The sequence below is a fragment of the Pimephales promelas genome, chromosome 6 (assembly GCF_988280905.1).
Source record: "Pimephales promelas chromosome 6, fPimPro1.hap1.1, whole genome shotgun sequence".
In the NCBI taxonomy this organism is placed as follows: domain Eukaryota; kingdom Metazoa; phylum Chordata; class Actinopteri; order Cypriniformes; family Leuciscidae; genus Pimephales; species Pimephales promelas.
In genome coordinates, this window is record NC_142774.1 from 9,077,533 (window position 1) to 9,094,440 (window position 16,908).

The 16,908-nt window shown below is 36.8% G+C and overlaps 2 protein-coding genes across 2 annotated transcripts in view; one reads left to right on the forward strand and one right to left on the reverse strand.

The window, feature by feature from the left end:
* Positions 1 to 923: 923 nt before the first annotated feature.
* On the reverse strand, positions 924 to 16,795 carry aimp1a (aminoacyl tRNA synthetase complex interacting multifunctional protein 1a). The gene is made up of 7 exons (XM_039688716.2): positions 16,647 to 16,795; positions 14,144 to 14,277; positions 12,304 to 12,417; positions 11,728 to 11,889; positions 6,472 to 6,677; positions 4,765 to 4,933; positions 924 to 1,210 (listed from the first exon to the last, which is right to left on the reverse strand). Coding segments are annotated over exons 1-7 (954 nt in total). The 5' UTR covers positions 16,649 to 16,795; the 3' UTR covers positions 924 to 1,043.
* The window catches only part of tbck (TBC1 domain containing kinase), a 53,092-nt gene continuing 52,939 nt past the window's right edge, over positions 16,756 to 16,908 (forward strand). Inside the window, exon 1 of the mRNA XM_089132060.1 lies at positions 16,756 to 16,904. The gene's annotated coding sequence lies outside the window, so the exon portion shown is untranslated. The remainder of the gene's footprint in view (positions 16,905 to 16,908) is intronic.

Here is a 16,908-nt window from a genome sequence, read left to right on the forward strand (position 1 = left end):
AAAGAAATGGGTAATACTTTACAATAAGGTTTCATTAGTTAACAGTAAAGTAATTTAGTTGACATGAACAAAAAAATTAACAATTCTTCTACAGCATTTATTAATTTTAGATTTAGTCAATTTCAACATTTACTAATACATTAGTAAAATCAAATGTTGTATTTGTTAACATTAGTTAATGCACTAACATTAAAAAAGTTGTTCACTTAAAAAAAAAAAACTTTTGCTGCTAATTTACTCATCTCCATGTCATCTAAGATGTCTTTGTCTTTCTTTCTTCAGTCGAAAAGAAATTAAGGTTTTTAATGAAAACATTCCAGGATTTTCTCCATATAATGGACTTCAATGGGAACCAAACGGTTCAACGTCCAAATGAGAGTTTCAGTGCAGCTTCAAAGGGCTTTAAACGACACCAGACGATGAATAAGGGTCTTATCTAGGACCCTTCGAGTCATGACTCGAAAAAAGATTTGTTCATTTTGATGAAAGAGTTCGAACAGGAGAGTCACGAACGCTCAAATTTTTGCTAGATATAAGACACATATTCATGGTCTGGTGTCGTTTAAAGCCTTTTGAAGCTGCACTGAAACTCTCATTTGGACCTTGAACCGTTTGGTTCCCATTGAAGTCCATCATATGCAGAAAAATCCTGGAATGTTTTCATCAAAAACCTTAATTTCTTTTCGACTGAAGAAAGAAAGACATGGACATCTTGGATGACAAGGGGGTGAATAAATTATCAGCAAAAGTTTTTTTTAAAAGTAAACTACTCCTTTAGCGAAAATTAACACAAATGTATTGTTCATCGTTAAGTTAATACATTAACTAAGATTAATGAGACCTTATTGTAAAGTGTTATAAAAAAAAAAACACATCTATTGACAGTTCAGTATACATACCAAGAAAAAAGACATTCAAACGAAAATATTTAAAGACTTTATTATTCTCAAACGTATCCCTTCATTCAGCATAGTTGGAGAGGACTCTAGACTCTAGAGGTTAGAAAACCAGCCTTCTCACTGATGGAAATCACCCAGAAGTTTCTATTTGATACCGCTGTTGCTCATTGTCTGAGCTTTGCACACTCCTTTGCCAGCGACCTCAAAGGCAGCGCCCTTGTAAGTGGCCACGCATTGGCCATCGGTGCGCAAGTCTGGCTGGACCTGCTCCCACACTTTCTTCTTAGGGTTCAGCTCCTTGTCAGGCTCACCTGGACCAAAAAATAAATAGATAAAAAGGGTCATTACTCATTAGTTTTCCCAACAGCTGTAAAAAGACTGAAAACAAAGCCGGTTTTGAAATCATCTCAGGGTGTCACTTCATCCACTTCAACAGGCTAATTCATAACGACTCTAGATCGAGTTTAAAGTGAGCCGAGCCAAAGCGAGATGCTCCAAAACTCAAGGACTCATGGAAACCAGATAAAGACACCTGTTTTTGCTACTACCTACAATAAGCAGACATAAATCAAACCAAAATGAATCCAAACACTTGACTTGAATGCACCTGGTTTTATGCGTCTAATATTCTAGTGCTGACCTTTTCACAACCACCATAACGGTACAAACAATGCAAGGTCACAGTCTGTCCCCATTACTTTTAAGGACTACAGGACAGGTACAGATGCAGGCAATACATACAAAATAAAACCTCAACAAATATGAGATTTAAATGAAATCCCAGGAGACTGTTGGATGGGAGAATACCAAAATAATTGCATGGCAATTCATAAAAAGAACAAGCAGAACACAAGAAGAAAGAGTAGAAAAGAAAGAAAAAAAAAACATATCAAAATTGTTGTCTGTAATCCCTCGCCCTGTAATTATTGTGTTATGGACATTTTTTGTTGTTGTAAATGTCATTTTACGACTCCCGACAACTGGAGGAATATGGAGAACTGCCTTATTCCTGCTACGTGCTTTGTATTCGTATTGGGAACGACTGAGAATAACAACTGTGATTTAATGTGGAAAAAAAAGAGCGGGACAACATACAGTATTAGGTTTTTCAGCCAAAAGGAAACACGAGGAAGAGCTGGGAAGGTGAAAGAGACATTATTGTGCAGATGGTCCACCTCTCCCAATTGCTGGGAGTTTTCCCGTTAGTTATTGTGCTCAAACACGAATGCAGCAGTCTTCCAGATCGCATGCATGCCAGATCCACCATATTTCGCATCTTGAGAATAACATTTGGATTGTGAGGTTCCCCAAAGCACTGAGGAATTTGCTCTTTATTTTAACCCTCAGGTGCTCTTCGCACCAAGTCACACTTGTTATGCTCCCGGTCAAAAGTGACCGGACACCTAAACATTAAATTTCCTCCATCCCAGTAAAACCAATGCAATTTATTTTTGTTGTATAATATTTATTCTTTGTAATTTAGTATTTTGAGACAATTTGATTGAATTTATTAATATTTATGGAATATTTATGGTCTATTTTTGCCATGGAAAAATATATATATATCTTTCTATATATATATATTATTTTTTCAAAAAATTATTAACGCAGTATTTTAGTTTAATATAGAGCCTAGGCCTTCAGAAATTTTTTTTTTTTTTTTGATAAAAAAATAAGCTCCATCTTTTTACAGTATAGAGAAAAAGCGTAGAATCATGGCGTAACCACTAGATGGCATGTACAGCTCTCTATGGAGAAGCATGTAAATTCCCCAGATATTTATGAACACTTTTTTTTTTGGTGGATTTGAATATATAGTTGAAACTATCTCAAAAACGATTTTTTATTTAAAAAATGTAAAAAAAAAAAATAATAATTTAAATTTGTGAATTTTTGTGTTTTTGTCAATTTCCCATTCATTTCCTATGGGGGTCATTTTTGACCAAAGACCACAAGTGTGACTATTTTTTTTAAGACCACTTAGCATACTCAGATCATGACCTCAATTTGTGTGTTCACATACGTAATGCCATAAAAGTCACCAAGTTTCGTAACATTCCGATGAAGCTGTGATTTTTAAAAATTCAAAACATTCTTTTTGTAATCAAAATTTATTGGTGTGTATGTGTATAAAAGTGTGTTTGTATGTGTGTGGGTGGGTTTGTTTTGCACTCTAGATGTTGTAGAGCGTCACCCCTTTCCTGCGGTGTACCTTTTTTTTTTTTTTTTAGAATTGTGGCCGATTTGTAGATTGCACGTACAAAAATTCAGAGAATTTTTTTTTTGTGCGTCAATTTCCCATTCATTTCCTATGGGTCGGTCATTTTTGACCGAAGACCACAAGTGTGACTATTTTTTTTACGACCATTTAGCATGCTCGGATAATGACCTCAATTTTTTTTGTGTTCACATACATAATGCCATAAAAGTCACCAAGTTTCATACCTTTCCGATGAAGCTGTGATTTTTAGAAATTCAAAACATTTTTTCAGTCAGAAATGACCGAAGAGCACCTGAGGGTTAAATGGGAAAATAATATTAGCTTGTTTGGTTGAATGCAAACAACTAAAGGCGTGAATACGCTATGTAAGTCAAGTGGCCTTTATTTATATAGCACATAAATACAGATTTAAACAGTTGAAATCAGTTCGGTATTGATTCAGTTCGGTTCAATAACTGTGTAAAGTTAATCAATTATGAAATGAGTTCAATTCGGCATTAAAGCAGCTCTGGAGAAAACAGTCAGCTCAGTTCAGTCAGAGACTATTTATATAGAGACATGCCACTTCCTCAATCTTTAATACAACTATATAGAGAAAACCCGTAACACCAAAGGCGGTTGTATGCACTTGCCCCGCCCCTCCCACTGGAAAGCCAATCGTCTGCTTTTAACAGTCAAGCCGGGAAACATCGTCTGGTTCCACCGACGCATGCGCACAGTTGAGGGTTGCGACAGCGGAAAATATGTCACTGTTTAAAAAGGCGGCAGATTTGGGCATGCAGAGCAGAGAGATTTTACAGAAATTGCATCGTGTGTGATGGGCACAAACTCAGAATATGAGGAGATCCAACATGTTTGAGCTGATTTTAGAGCGCATTGTTTTCATTTGTCACGAGGCACAAGTTTCTGCGTGAGTGTGTTCTCAACAACTTGGAAATCTGGTTGCATGTGATCCAGTCATTTAGTGTATGTATAATGCCTAGTGTTGTGTAGTGCATTCCAGTTAAGAAACAAAGAACAACAAGTTCTTTACTGAAAGATCTTAAAAATTCAAAGGGACAACTGTGGTTAAACAACAGCCTTGAGAGGCTGTACCCCCTAAAGTGGCAGAGCAAGATGTTTGACTACCGACACGAAAGGGCTGGACTACATTACAGCTTATTATGCCTGAGCGTGGACAGGAAGATAGAGACCATATCAAATGGCCAACCTGTAAAATATTCATCCCAACACGATGTTGTGGCAGGTCAATGATGCAAAAGAGAATATAGACAAGCTTTTATATGGCTTCAGAAAACTTGGAACATAGTGCATGCGTCATATAAATCGATTTAATGATATCTGAATGCAGTTTTCAGATCACGACAGCTGCTGCTCACCATATGCTCGTTTCATGTTTGTTTTTTGTTTGAGCAGCGTCAACATTTTGCCTAACGTCTACTTTCGTGTCTCATGGAAGAAGGAAACCCATAATGGTTTTCAAAGGGCGAGTAAATCATAATTTTTATGACAGATATTCCTTTAACAAACCAGCATAAGGAGCTCAGATGGGCTCTGTTAAGCAGACTGTAGATGCCATTGGACGACTGGACGGTAATCTCGTATTTCATTGCAGTACGTTTGTGTATAAATATGAAACGTTACCTGGGAAGCCCTGGAAGGAAACCCTGTCTCCAGCCACGGCTCCACTCGGGGGATCCAGGATTTCAACTTTCTCTGGAGAGCTGGCACACATGACCATGGCCTGAGACAACACGCCTCTCATCTTAGCAGGCTTCAGGTTGCATAGCAGCACAGCCATACGATTCTGCATCTGAACATGCAGTTAAATAATCAATCAATTAAATATTTAACTTATTATTGCAAGGCAGAAAGAGAAATTATGCAGTGGTCCAAAAACATACTGCATAATATGGAACAGCTGGGCAACTTCATAATAGCTGAATTACTCGTTTTTATAACCAAAAACAAGGAAGGCAGAACAAAACAGACCCCTAACAAAATTAATAAACTGAATACATGCAATAAGCAATCTCATTCATCTCATCTACCTCCGAGCCCTGTGTGTAACGAACTGTCGACATTAATTATTATTTAAATGCACAAACACACATAAAGCAACCGTGATGTTGTCATAACCAGAGGGGGGGGGAACCCAACACGATTAAATGAATGAAGGAAACAGATGCGTTTTATAAGTGTAATTTGAATTTCTGACGAGCTGCTAGGAATCCCCTAAACAAATCATAAACTCGGGATTCTGGAAAATAAAACACAGGAGACCGAGCTGTCTGCATGGAGCAGGTTTATGGACCCGCATGAGTCGTGCTAGTGCAGACGTTTTATATGAAACAGTAAAACTGAAATATCCCCCTTCATAATATTCTGACACATAACACCTAATCAACAAAAGCCGAATTCTTTTTTTTTTTTTTATGGCAAACAAAGATTGCTCTCAGGTACAGTAAAGTGTTCATGTAACTTCAGACTATTGCATAACATATTAGCTTGATAGATGCCATGATTCAGTTTGTTTCAACATGACATCATGACTTTTGCGTAAACATACACGCCACTTTCAAGTCAATCTATACGCATTTTGAGCTATCCGTTTGTACGCGTATATGTCTGTCCGAGTGGTTCCGCGTGTATGCACACAGCGTTAAATGTCCGAGCGAAACGAAGCAAAATCTAGATCTACATCTGGGGAGCGATATTTTTTTCCCTAGGATGGTAGGGGAAGACTCATGAATGCTATTAACCCCAGTGACGGGTAGGTTTAGGGACGGGTTTGGGGTAGGTCATAAATTTATGTATATAGTAATGTAACGTTAAGTCAACGACATTCATAAACACGCTGAAAAGCGATTATGCGTGTTGATAGCACGCCAAAAATGGAAATACGAATTGGCGTGTCATACATACGCCATTTCATGAGATCAATCTGTGTTTCAGTAACATTTCAATTCAATGTGACAGTTGCGTGTTACATGTACTTACTATAGTAATAACAGTACAAAGTGAGCCTAAACACATGCAGTTATTAATATTATTCGGTACTTATTTGTGCAATTACACTGCAGCTGCATTAACATAAAATAAAGAGTAACCATTTTTTCTTTCAATTTACTAAAGATAATTGTAACTGGAGGAACAATTTAATGTCATTTATTTATTTATTTGAGTAACCTGAAAATGGTATAATCAGTGAGATCTGATAATGAAAATTCAACTGAATTTCTTGTATTGTTATTATTGTAATTATGAAATTACATATTATAAATGACTTGTTGCATTCCTGTAGCAATGACTGTGGTAAACACAGGTGTGTGTCAGGGTTTAGATGGATACCTGGTCCAGAGGGATGTGTTTGACCAGGCCACTGACAACAGTGCGTGGAGCCGCGTCGCCCACATCCACCTGCTCAACGTAGAGAGAGTCGGCGTCAGGGTGCTTCTCTGCGCTGATGATGCGGCCCACCCGCAAATCTAGTCGGGACACGTCAACTTTTGCCTCTTCCTGAGGCGGCGCCGCTGGCTTCTTCTCTTTCTTCTCACCTGGACCAAAAAAAAAAAGCCCATCAGAAAGTGATATCAAATATTTTTGCGTTTTGTAAATCGAATTGCCAAATTACGAATCGTCAAATGACACACCATAAATATCTATAAAAAGCACAAGCTGTGTTTGTACTGTTGTTGCAAACATAGCAGAAACCTCAGCACACTGTGTCGTTCTGGGGTTTTCTCACAGTATGTCCACCCTGAGGAAATGTGCCTTTAGTTTGTGAGGTGTTGTTAATGCAGCTCTTTGATATATATTTTTAGCTAGTGCACATTGTTCCCCAGGGAGCTGTTAAGACACTTTTCAAGCCATGTAAAATTCCCCAGGCTTGTCAATCCGAGCTTTTCTAAAAACAACTCTGCCAACAATGGCTTCAGTATGGCATTTGTTTCCAAATCACACCAGTGACTTTAGCACGGTTTCTGGACTTATGGGGTTCAGGGGACAGAGCCAGACCGATATATCGGCCGGCCGATATTAGGCATTTTCCAAACTATCGGTATCGGCAGTTATAATGGCGAAACACGCTTCAATCATCTCTCCTTGGCCTGTTATATTGAAAATGTATGTTTTACAATTTGTAGTATGACGTTATCCGTTGCTAAATTATGGCTCATTATAGACTAGCTAACCACAAAGCTAGCTAATGCCACTATCATCAGTGGAAGACCGCTAATGTTAACATTAATGAGCTTGAAAACCACAAAGAACTTTTTCTGCCTAAATAAAGTAATGATTACTGTATTTATAACTAGCATATCCCTAGTTACCGTCCCTGCATTGTAAAATGTAAGTTAGACTTGCGAGGAGTGAACATTTAGACAGAGTTGATACAAAAAGTATCAAACATACATCTTGTGCATAAAAGTTAGCTTTTCTTTTACACGTGTGTGAAATCCAACGACGCCAAGTGTGTGTTGCAGACTGTCGTTCTGTAATGGATTTACAATCGCTAAATAGTAGGTTTTAGAAGGCAGGCAGCAACTGATGATTGAAAATGGTTTGATGTAGCTTGATGGAAAGAATTTAAAAAGTGCAGGTAAAGCTGCTTTGATACAATCTGTATTGTGAAAAGCGCTATATAAATAAATGTGACTTGACTTGACTTAAAGGGAGAAGCAAGCTGACATTGTAATTATAAGGTAGCTTATAAGGCAATGTAGGGACTAATTATTATTTTATTTATCAGAACTTTAATATATTTTGATGTTCCTCTGTTCTGTTGTGACAATAAAAGAAACAAGTTTCTTTTTAAAATGCTTTATCATACTGTTTTAGTTAAAACTCATAAATAACTACAAATAACTATGTTAGGGAAATCTGTTAATATTTTGTTGCACGTTTCTGAAAAATATCGGCCGATATATCGGAATATCGGATTTTAAAACCCAAAAATATTTGTATCGGTATCGGCCTTCAAAATACTTTATCGGTCGGGCTCTATTTTTGACCACCTCTTCACCCTGCAAATCTCGAAATGAAAATTGCTAGTCTACACAACCGTTTGTGTATTAAACAATACATTAATACTTTTATTCAGCAAGGATCCTTTTATCAGCTGACAGTAAACAAAAAAGAAATGAATGAAAAATATCAAGCAGCACAACGGTTTAAAACATTGATAATAGTCAGAAATGTTTCTTGAGCAGCAAATCATCATATCAGAATGATTTCTGAAGGATCATGTGACACTGAAGACTGGAATAATGCTAAATGCTAAAAATGTAGCTTTGATCACAGGAACACATTTTTGGGAGAGTGTATATTAGTAATATTAGTAGCACAATGTTTAATAATAGTTATTAGTTGGTTACACTTTATTTTGATCTACTAATTATAAGTAACTTTTCAACTACATGTCAACTAACTCTCATTAAAGCATTAGTATATTATAGTAGACTGTCAGTAGACTTTTAGGTTATGGTTAGGTGTTAGGCTTTGGGTTAGTTGCCAAGTTACTTGTAGTCAATGAATGTCTGTGAATGTCTGTTATTGTCCGGACCAACAAAATAAAGTATTAGCAGATATTAAGCTGACAGTCTACTAATACTATAATGACGGTTAGTTGACATGTAGTTGAAAAGTTACTTATAGTTAGTAGAATGTCTAAAGTGGACTATCAAAATAAAGTGTTACCTATTAGTTTATTACAAATAAACACAATTAAACATATGTATATGTATATATATATATATATAATTTGATCAAATTGTTATTATGCCCACCCCATTATGTATTAAAAATGTTTGTGCCAGTTTCAGATCAATTTTATCTAACATATTTCTTGTTTAATGTTTGACTTTTAATGCTTGAAAGAGTCACAGAAATGCACCAAAATGCATTTTATTTGTGGAAATACCCAGTAATGTTTTATTTTTGCCGTTAGTTACCATTTTAAAGCATTTTTTCGACCATTTATCCGTAGCATTGCAATGCGGTCTGGTTAAACCCTCTTCACTCTCTCAAAACACCTTTTAAATTCCTTGTCAAGTTGTCAACAGCTGTTAAATATGCTTTTTATTCCAAACTTTTAAAGAGGAAAAACAAAAAACAAGTCTAGTAGGCTTTTATGATTTCAATTGTGATTTTGATTAATCACACAGCACTAATTTAAGTCTAGAACAAAATGTGCCAGGATTCCTCTAAGTCTTCTAAATGTGATGAGCCATATAGCACTGCCAAGAAAGAGATATGCATGAAATACAGGTGCAACAGAGGCTTTCATCCAAACCGAAACACAGCATTCATCAACACTGAGGGAGGAGAGGCATATTTGAGAATTATTAAACTGCTTTTGACATCTGGCCCACAGGAATGCCAGAGAAACACACAAGTTAACTTGTTTTTCCTCAGCCCAATAATGCACAAACATGATCTGCATATGACAGTATGAACAGAGTGTTCACAAATTGAAGGGATTTGAAATGAAAATCATTTTCATTAAATAAATATGAAAGGAAATCTGATTAATTTCATATGCTCTGTTCTTTAGGATATGAATACTTAAGAAATATAACAACCCGAAGACAATAGTGACGTCTTTAAATCTGGTTTGCCTGATTTAAATGAGTTTGAGCTGCATCCACAGCTAACATTCGCTCAGGGTCTTTTCTTAAACTGAGTAAATGCACTCATTACACACCATTATTTATAACACGTTTTTTACCCAGGCACTGCTTACTTACTTAAATTGTGTTTGACAGGGGAGATAACAGCTTTCATGCACGTCTTTCAAAACAAGTCTTTCATTGAAAGTTGAGAAACACTGGTGTAAATCATTCACATATTGCCCAAAAATTCAATTCACCCCTAGACACGAGATCTCAACCCAATAGAGCATCTTTGGGATGTGGTGGAACGGGAGCTTCGTGTCCTGGATGTGCATCCCACAAATCTCCATCAACTGCAAGATGCTATCCTATCAATATGGGCCAACATTTCTAAAGAATGCTTTCAGCACCTTGTTGAATCAATGCCACGTAGAATTAAGGCAGTTCCTAACAATCCTTTAGGTGAGTGTACGCATCCCTGTGATCGACAGAGGGTTAATATTAACAGAACTAGGTTCAGCACTGAAAATTATATTGTTCTCCGTCTACTCTTTGGAAAAAATGGAAGCTTTCTTACCTGTACAGGCGGAACTGACAAAATACTGTGTTTGTGGTCATCCAGTTTTAAGTTGACTATAAAATTTTCCATTGCGGCGTTCTGTCCATATTTACGATTCTTTGCAGCTTTTAGATGCTGCCAACAGCGTGCTGGTTCCTTCACTGGAAACCGATAGTAACTCACTCCTTTCGTTCACTTTTTGAATTCTTTCGACACCAATATGACTAAAAGTTTGCTAAGTAGTATGTCCTACTAAAGGAAGGCATTATTTGACTGGTAAGCGTATCCATAGCAGACTGAAAGGAGTGGCCTTGGACGCCAACATGCCCAAGTGCATTGTGGGTGTTGAAGTTTTCCTACCAATTTGGCAAAAAGGAAGTCAACAGCCTCTTTTCTCTGTTTTCTCTATACGGGTAGGCACCGAGAAAAAAAGTCTTTCTACTGTATAGGTAGCCAATTTATTGAAAGCCCATTTTGCCAGAGGTGAAGTTTTCCTTTAAATATATAATTACTAGAGCACGACCGATAAAGGATTTTGAAGGCCGATACAAATATTTGTTGGTTTTAAAATCCGATATACCGATATATCGGCCGATATTTTTTTTATTTCTGAAACACGCAACAAAACATTAACAGATTTCTTTTTAGTTATTTATGAGTTTTAACTATAATAATATGAAAATGCATTTTAAAAAGAAACTTGTTTCTTTTATTGTCACAACAGAACAGATTAATGATAGTGGCATTAGCTAGCTTTGTGGTTAGCTAGTCTATGATGAGCCATAATTTAGCAATGGATAACGTCATACTGAAAATTGTAAAACATACATTTTCAATATAACATGCCAAGGAGAGATGATTGCTATAACTGTCACGCGCAATTAAAGAAATACTTTAGTCACATTGTCAAAAGTTAAAAGGACAGTCAGTCAACTACACTGTAACAACGTAACATAATTATTACTAGCTTCACTCTCGGCTTATTTAACAGCAGCAAAACTGGACATGATAGTCACAAATTTTGTCATGCTTATTTGAGTTAAGAAAACTGATGGGGATGTTCTTTTAATTGTTATTCAAGCAATGTATGTCTCGTGACCAACTCAACGAGTGGGCGGTGTAGAGTGCCCTCTGGTGGACAAACTATACAACTCCAACACTCATGACATGGTTGAAGCGCGTTTCGTCCGTTTTTATTTTATTTTTGAAATATTCATTTATCGGCCATTATAACTGCCGATACCGATAGTTTGGAAAATGCCTAATATCGGCTTGCCGATAAATCGGTCTGGCTCTAATAATTACACAGCGACATCTTAAAATAAAGCTCTAATGTTGCAAATGAATCGACAGCAATTGCTGGAAACTTTGCCACTGAAGAGATAAACTGTTAGAAAAGGAAATATCATACTAATAGTCTCGAAAAAGTATGCTTACCCTTCTTCTCGGCTTTCATCTTTTTCGCGTCATCGTTGTTTTTGGCAGGGGGTGTTTTTGTGGCGGGAGCAGAAGGGGCTGCTGGGGAAGGTGGTTGTACGGCTGTCGGTTTAGAGACACACTGGATGCTGGGCTCCGCTGAAGGCATGGCCACCTCTTTCACTGAGAAGAACAATTATTTTACTTATTTATCATTAGAAAAGCAATCCGAAATGCTCACCACAAGGTGAAGGTTTGTATAATAATTTGAAGGCGCTATATTAACACTTATCTTACACTGCTCAGATTTGTATCCACTCTCAAGATTGAGAATGTCCCTCCCTCTAGTACCACATGCAACTAACTACGAATATAACAAGGAACAGCACAATTTTTTTATTTTTACCATTAGTTATTTGTTTAGGAGATTCTGACCACCCAGCAGGCATCATGTGGGTGGTCATGTCTGGGTGGTCATTTAATTCTGGACTGTAGGAAGTTTTTTAAATTCTAAAAGTCATAGTATGTTTTCAAGTACAGCATCTTCATTATTTCAAGAACATCAGCAGGAATACAGTGTGTTATGTGATATTATACCTCCTCTACTTCTTTCCAAGTCAAGAAGTTGTTTCTTCAGGTCCTCAATGTCCTCCTTGAGCTTGGCGTTCTCCACCATCAGTTTCTTCTCCTCTTTCACTGTGGCCTGCACAACTACACAAACCAACTTTTATTAACATAAATCAATTTAAGGATCCAGTCCTATTTAAAATATTATTAAAGGGAAAGTTCACCCAAAAATGAAAATTCTGTCATCAACCCTGTATGAATTTCTTTCTTATGATGACAATGTTGGTAACGAAAAAGGTCCTCCAATAGCTTGGAACAAAACACTATGGAAGTCAACAGTGGTGGAATGTAACGAAGTACAAATACTTCGTTACTTTACTTAAGTACATTTTTCACGTATCTTTACTTTACTTAAGTAGAATAAATAGTGCCTACTTTTTACTTTTACTTCGTTACATTTTGCAGCAATTATTCTACTTTCTACTCCATTACATTTCTACAACTTCTGTTACATTTTCATTATATTTTCTGATCAGTTTTTCCCCTGCCAAAACGTAATCGGACTGTCCGTTCGTTGCACGTTTGTCTCACCAGTGACGTTTGGTTGCCATAGATACATAAACTAAATGCGTCTCGCACGCAGTGTGTTTATCGTGCAATTTATACGCGAAAATTTGTTTTTACATGCATAGGAAACACACGGTGTGTAATATCAGATACGTTTGGTTAGGATTATGGCAAGCCAAGAGGTTCAGAATTACACCATAAATTAATCGCGTTTACTGCCAAACATAGTTATTAACATATAGTAAGGATAAGCATGGTTTATATTGCCTAATTGCAAGCTTGTTTCAGAAATGGTGACAACAATTTTTTTCCATCATTATTGAACATCATTATAGGAGTATTAGGTTGAATGAGTTAGAATTAAATGTTTTATTAATCATTAGAAAATAGTCATTAAGAGAATCAATTATTATGCAAGTACTTTTACTTTTAATACTTAAAGTACATTTAAAATCAGGTACTTTTTACTTTTTACTTAAGTATGGTTGTCATTGTGTTACTTCTACTTTTACTAAAGTAAATATTTATCTGGTTATTTGTACTTTTACTTAAGTACTGAGATTCAGTACTTCCTCCACCACTGGAAGTCAATCACTTGTTTGGTTACCGACATTCTTCAAAATATCTTCTTTTGTGTTCAGCAGAAAAAAAAAGATAAATTCATACACATACTTGTGGGCAAGTTTTCATGCTTGGGAGAACTTTTCATTTCATATAGGAAAAATCCACTAAATCAAAGTGTCTGTGCTTAAAGCAACACACAACGGCTTTTTATTTTATACAATTAAAAAAACCTGGGGTTGGTAAAACTTTTTTTTCATGTTTTTGAAGTCTATTATACTCATCCAAGCTGCATTCATTTAAAAGAAAAGAAAAAAAATACAATAATTTTAATACTAAATAAATAAATATTCAGCATCGGCATCCAGTCTCACAAGATCCTTCAGAAATCTTTCTAATATGATGATTTGCTGCTCAAGAAACATTTCTAATTATTATCAATGTTGAAAATAGTGACGCTGCTTAATATTTTTATGGAAATCATGATACATTGATTTCCAACATTCTTTGAATAAGAGTAAAAAAAGTCAAAAAATCTTTTGTAATATGTCTTTACGGTCACTTTTGATCAATATAATCTGAATAAAAGTATACATTTCTAATAAATGTTTAAAACCACCACGAAAGCAAATGTTGGCAACTTGATTTTTAAGATGTTCCTTCTCTTTCATCATCTCTGGCATTTTTATTTCCCACTGACCCGTGATCAACACACACATGCACGCCTCATGCATCCGCTTACTGGCTTTCTCTTTCAGCAGCTGGACCTGCTGCTTGAGGTATTCGATGAGCTGCTCAGCCTCCGCAGCCTTCTGTTCCAGTCTCATGAGTGAGGGTGTGTGGCCAGACATCCTGAAAAGAGATCGTCCCAGGAACCTGGAAAACCAAGCCAAAGGGAAAGATCAAACGCGGTAGGAACTCTTAAACATGCAAAAAAAAAAAAATCCTCTGGGACATCCTATCTGTGCTTGGGAACATGCGGCACTCGAGAGAGCGTGACCTCTTTAAATGAGATCTTTCAGATCTTTGGCGCTCATAAACATGAGGTGTTTTGGCAAACTTTACACGGTGCTTTAATTTGTAATTTATACCTATATGTGGCCAACTTTCTGTCCTAATCCCCTTCCATGAAGGGGAATCATAATGAAACGTCTGACACCAGCCAGATGCTTAACAATAGATCGGCCAGACGCCAAACAACATGTGAAAACCTCATCAAAGAGCACATTCTCCATCCTATTCCCAGTGAACCCTATTTTGCATTCTCACTTCAGTACCATTAGATTTAACCATCTGAATCACCAAGTTTGTCAACAACCTCATTCCCAAACTAGGATGGAAATCAAGCCATGTGGCATCTAAATGTCCACGAGGAGACATATCCTGCACTGTTGCGTCACTGTCCTCTCAAGCCCCCGCCGCCACTATAAAAGCGTTTTGATTGAGGAATCCTTTATGGTTCCACAATGGATCAAACAACAATTCCCATTCAGTCAAAAGACAGCTGGTGAAGGAACACGGACACATTACACATTTGGCTTCGGCTCATCCACTGCAAAAACACTAAGGGAATTTTTACAAGGCGTAGGAAAAGAGAAGAACACATCATAACACATAGTGCAGGGTGGTGCTGGAAAACAACAGCTGGCGCGGGATGAAAACAGAGAGTTCGGATGAGGAAATTAGAAACACAAAAAAGCTGGAGTTGATAATATCGTGGATCAAAGTCTCTTGTTTTTGAAGTTCTTGAACTGCTTTAAATGGGCCTGTGGTGGAAGAATTTATGAGCTCCATGACAAGACTGTTTTCATTTGCATAACCCCTGAAAACGAGTCCCGGGGCCGAGCCGGAGCCCAAAACACTTCCAAAAACGCTCGGTTGTCACCGCTTTCCCAATAATTCCCTTCGGTTGTCACCGCTTTCCCAATAATTCCCCTCGGTTGTCACCGCTTTCCCAATAATTCAGGAGCAGCTGTCACATTCGTGTCTGAATGGCGAGGAGATAACGACCACTCACTTGTGCCACACATTAGTCAGGGTTTCCACTGGGCACCAGCAATAAAGATTTCATTCCCTGTTAATCATGTTTAAGAAATACTATCATAACTACTTGTATCCCACATGAATGATTTTATGTTATAGTAACTGTCCCAGAAATAACAGCATATTAGGAACCCAAAACAACTTAAATTTATGATTTATAACAATTATTATTATATACTTATTCAATTTATTTATTAAGTTTAAGTTTCGCAAAGCCAACATATAATGCTCATTTTATGAAAAAAAAAGAACTGAAGTTCTGATTTATATACACACATCATGACACTTATTAAAGTTTACAACACCTCCATGCTATAAGTCACTTTACTGATTTGTAACGTAGGAAATGTTCTATGCAACTGGACTCTATTATGTTAAACTAAATGAAGGCTTTCAGTCATGTAGTCTGTGTAAAACACTGTATAATCATGAAATATGATTGCACATTGCACTGTACATTTGCTAAATGAATTGCAATGGTTACACTCTATTTGAAGGTGCCCATGTTACAGTGTCATCATATATTTAGGAAGTGATAATGATTAACTGCATGTACTTACTAAAGGGGGAAAGAAGTGGTTTAGGGTTAGTTACATGCACCATTAATAGTATAATGACTAGTAACTACATGTAACAGACACTGTAAAGCAAAGTGTTACCATGTATTTTAACTGAAATGGAAGGATATACACAGAAAACACTTTAAAAAATACATTTTTATACGTTGACGTGTTGATCAGGTGAATAAACTGGTTTGACAGGCCATATACTGCAAGTGAAAGTAAAGACAGAAATTGTATATTAAGAATTGTTCATTTCAAAGAACATTGGCGTAAATGTTAAGCTTACAAACACAGAGAAGAAATAACAATATATTTATTTTTTTATTTATAAATTATAATAAAGCAGTTTCATTTTTTACCATTCACAGCAGATTTCTACGCAAGGATGAGCATTTAAAAATAGTGTGCCATAATATGATGTTTTCATGAGTAGTGTGACATTCATACAGGAGGATCATCATGACTGATGACATTATTGTCTTTTTATAGACACCGTGCTGACTGTCACTCAATTCACACACACTTCATGTTAGTCCACACGGCATTTTTGTACGTCTACAGCTCTATAACAGAGAGTTGCATTCCCAATACATTACATTGACAAATAAACAAAACATTTATTCGTGCACTAGTACTCACATACAACTGCAACGGTATGTTTCTTTGCTATAAAGCCACACGCTACACACTCTTCTCTCGCCGGCGTCGACGGGTGATGACGCCACCGGTCACGCGTCGTTCAGCTGTTCGCTGGCGCGGGGAAAACACGTCACGCGGTTCAGCTGTTTACAGTGTCCGGAAGACTCCACCGATCTCTCAAAATCACAAATATATACCTGTGATATTATCAATGGACACGTGAATCAAATGGAGCAGTCTTTCATTTCAGATAAACGGGTAT

Bases quoted from the DNA above. Each gene is read 5' to 3' on its own strand.
- aimp1a (XM_039688716.2), bottom strand. The intron at 11,890-12,303 runs GTATAATATCAC...TGTTCTTCTCAG, and splicing joins CTTGGAAAGAAGTAGAGGAG to TGAAAGAGGTGGCCATGCCT. The intron at 4,934-6,471 runs GTATCCATCTAA...CTGCATGTTCAG, and splicing joins AACACATCCCTCTGGACCAG to ATGCAGAATCGTATGGCTGT.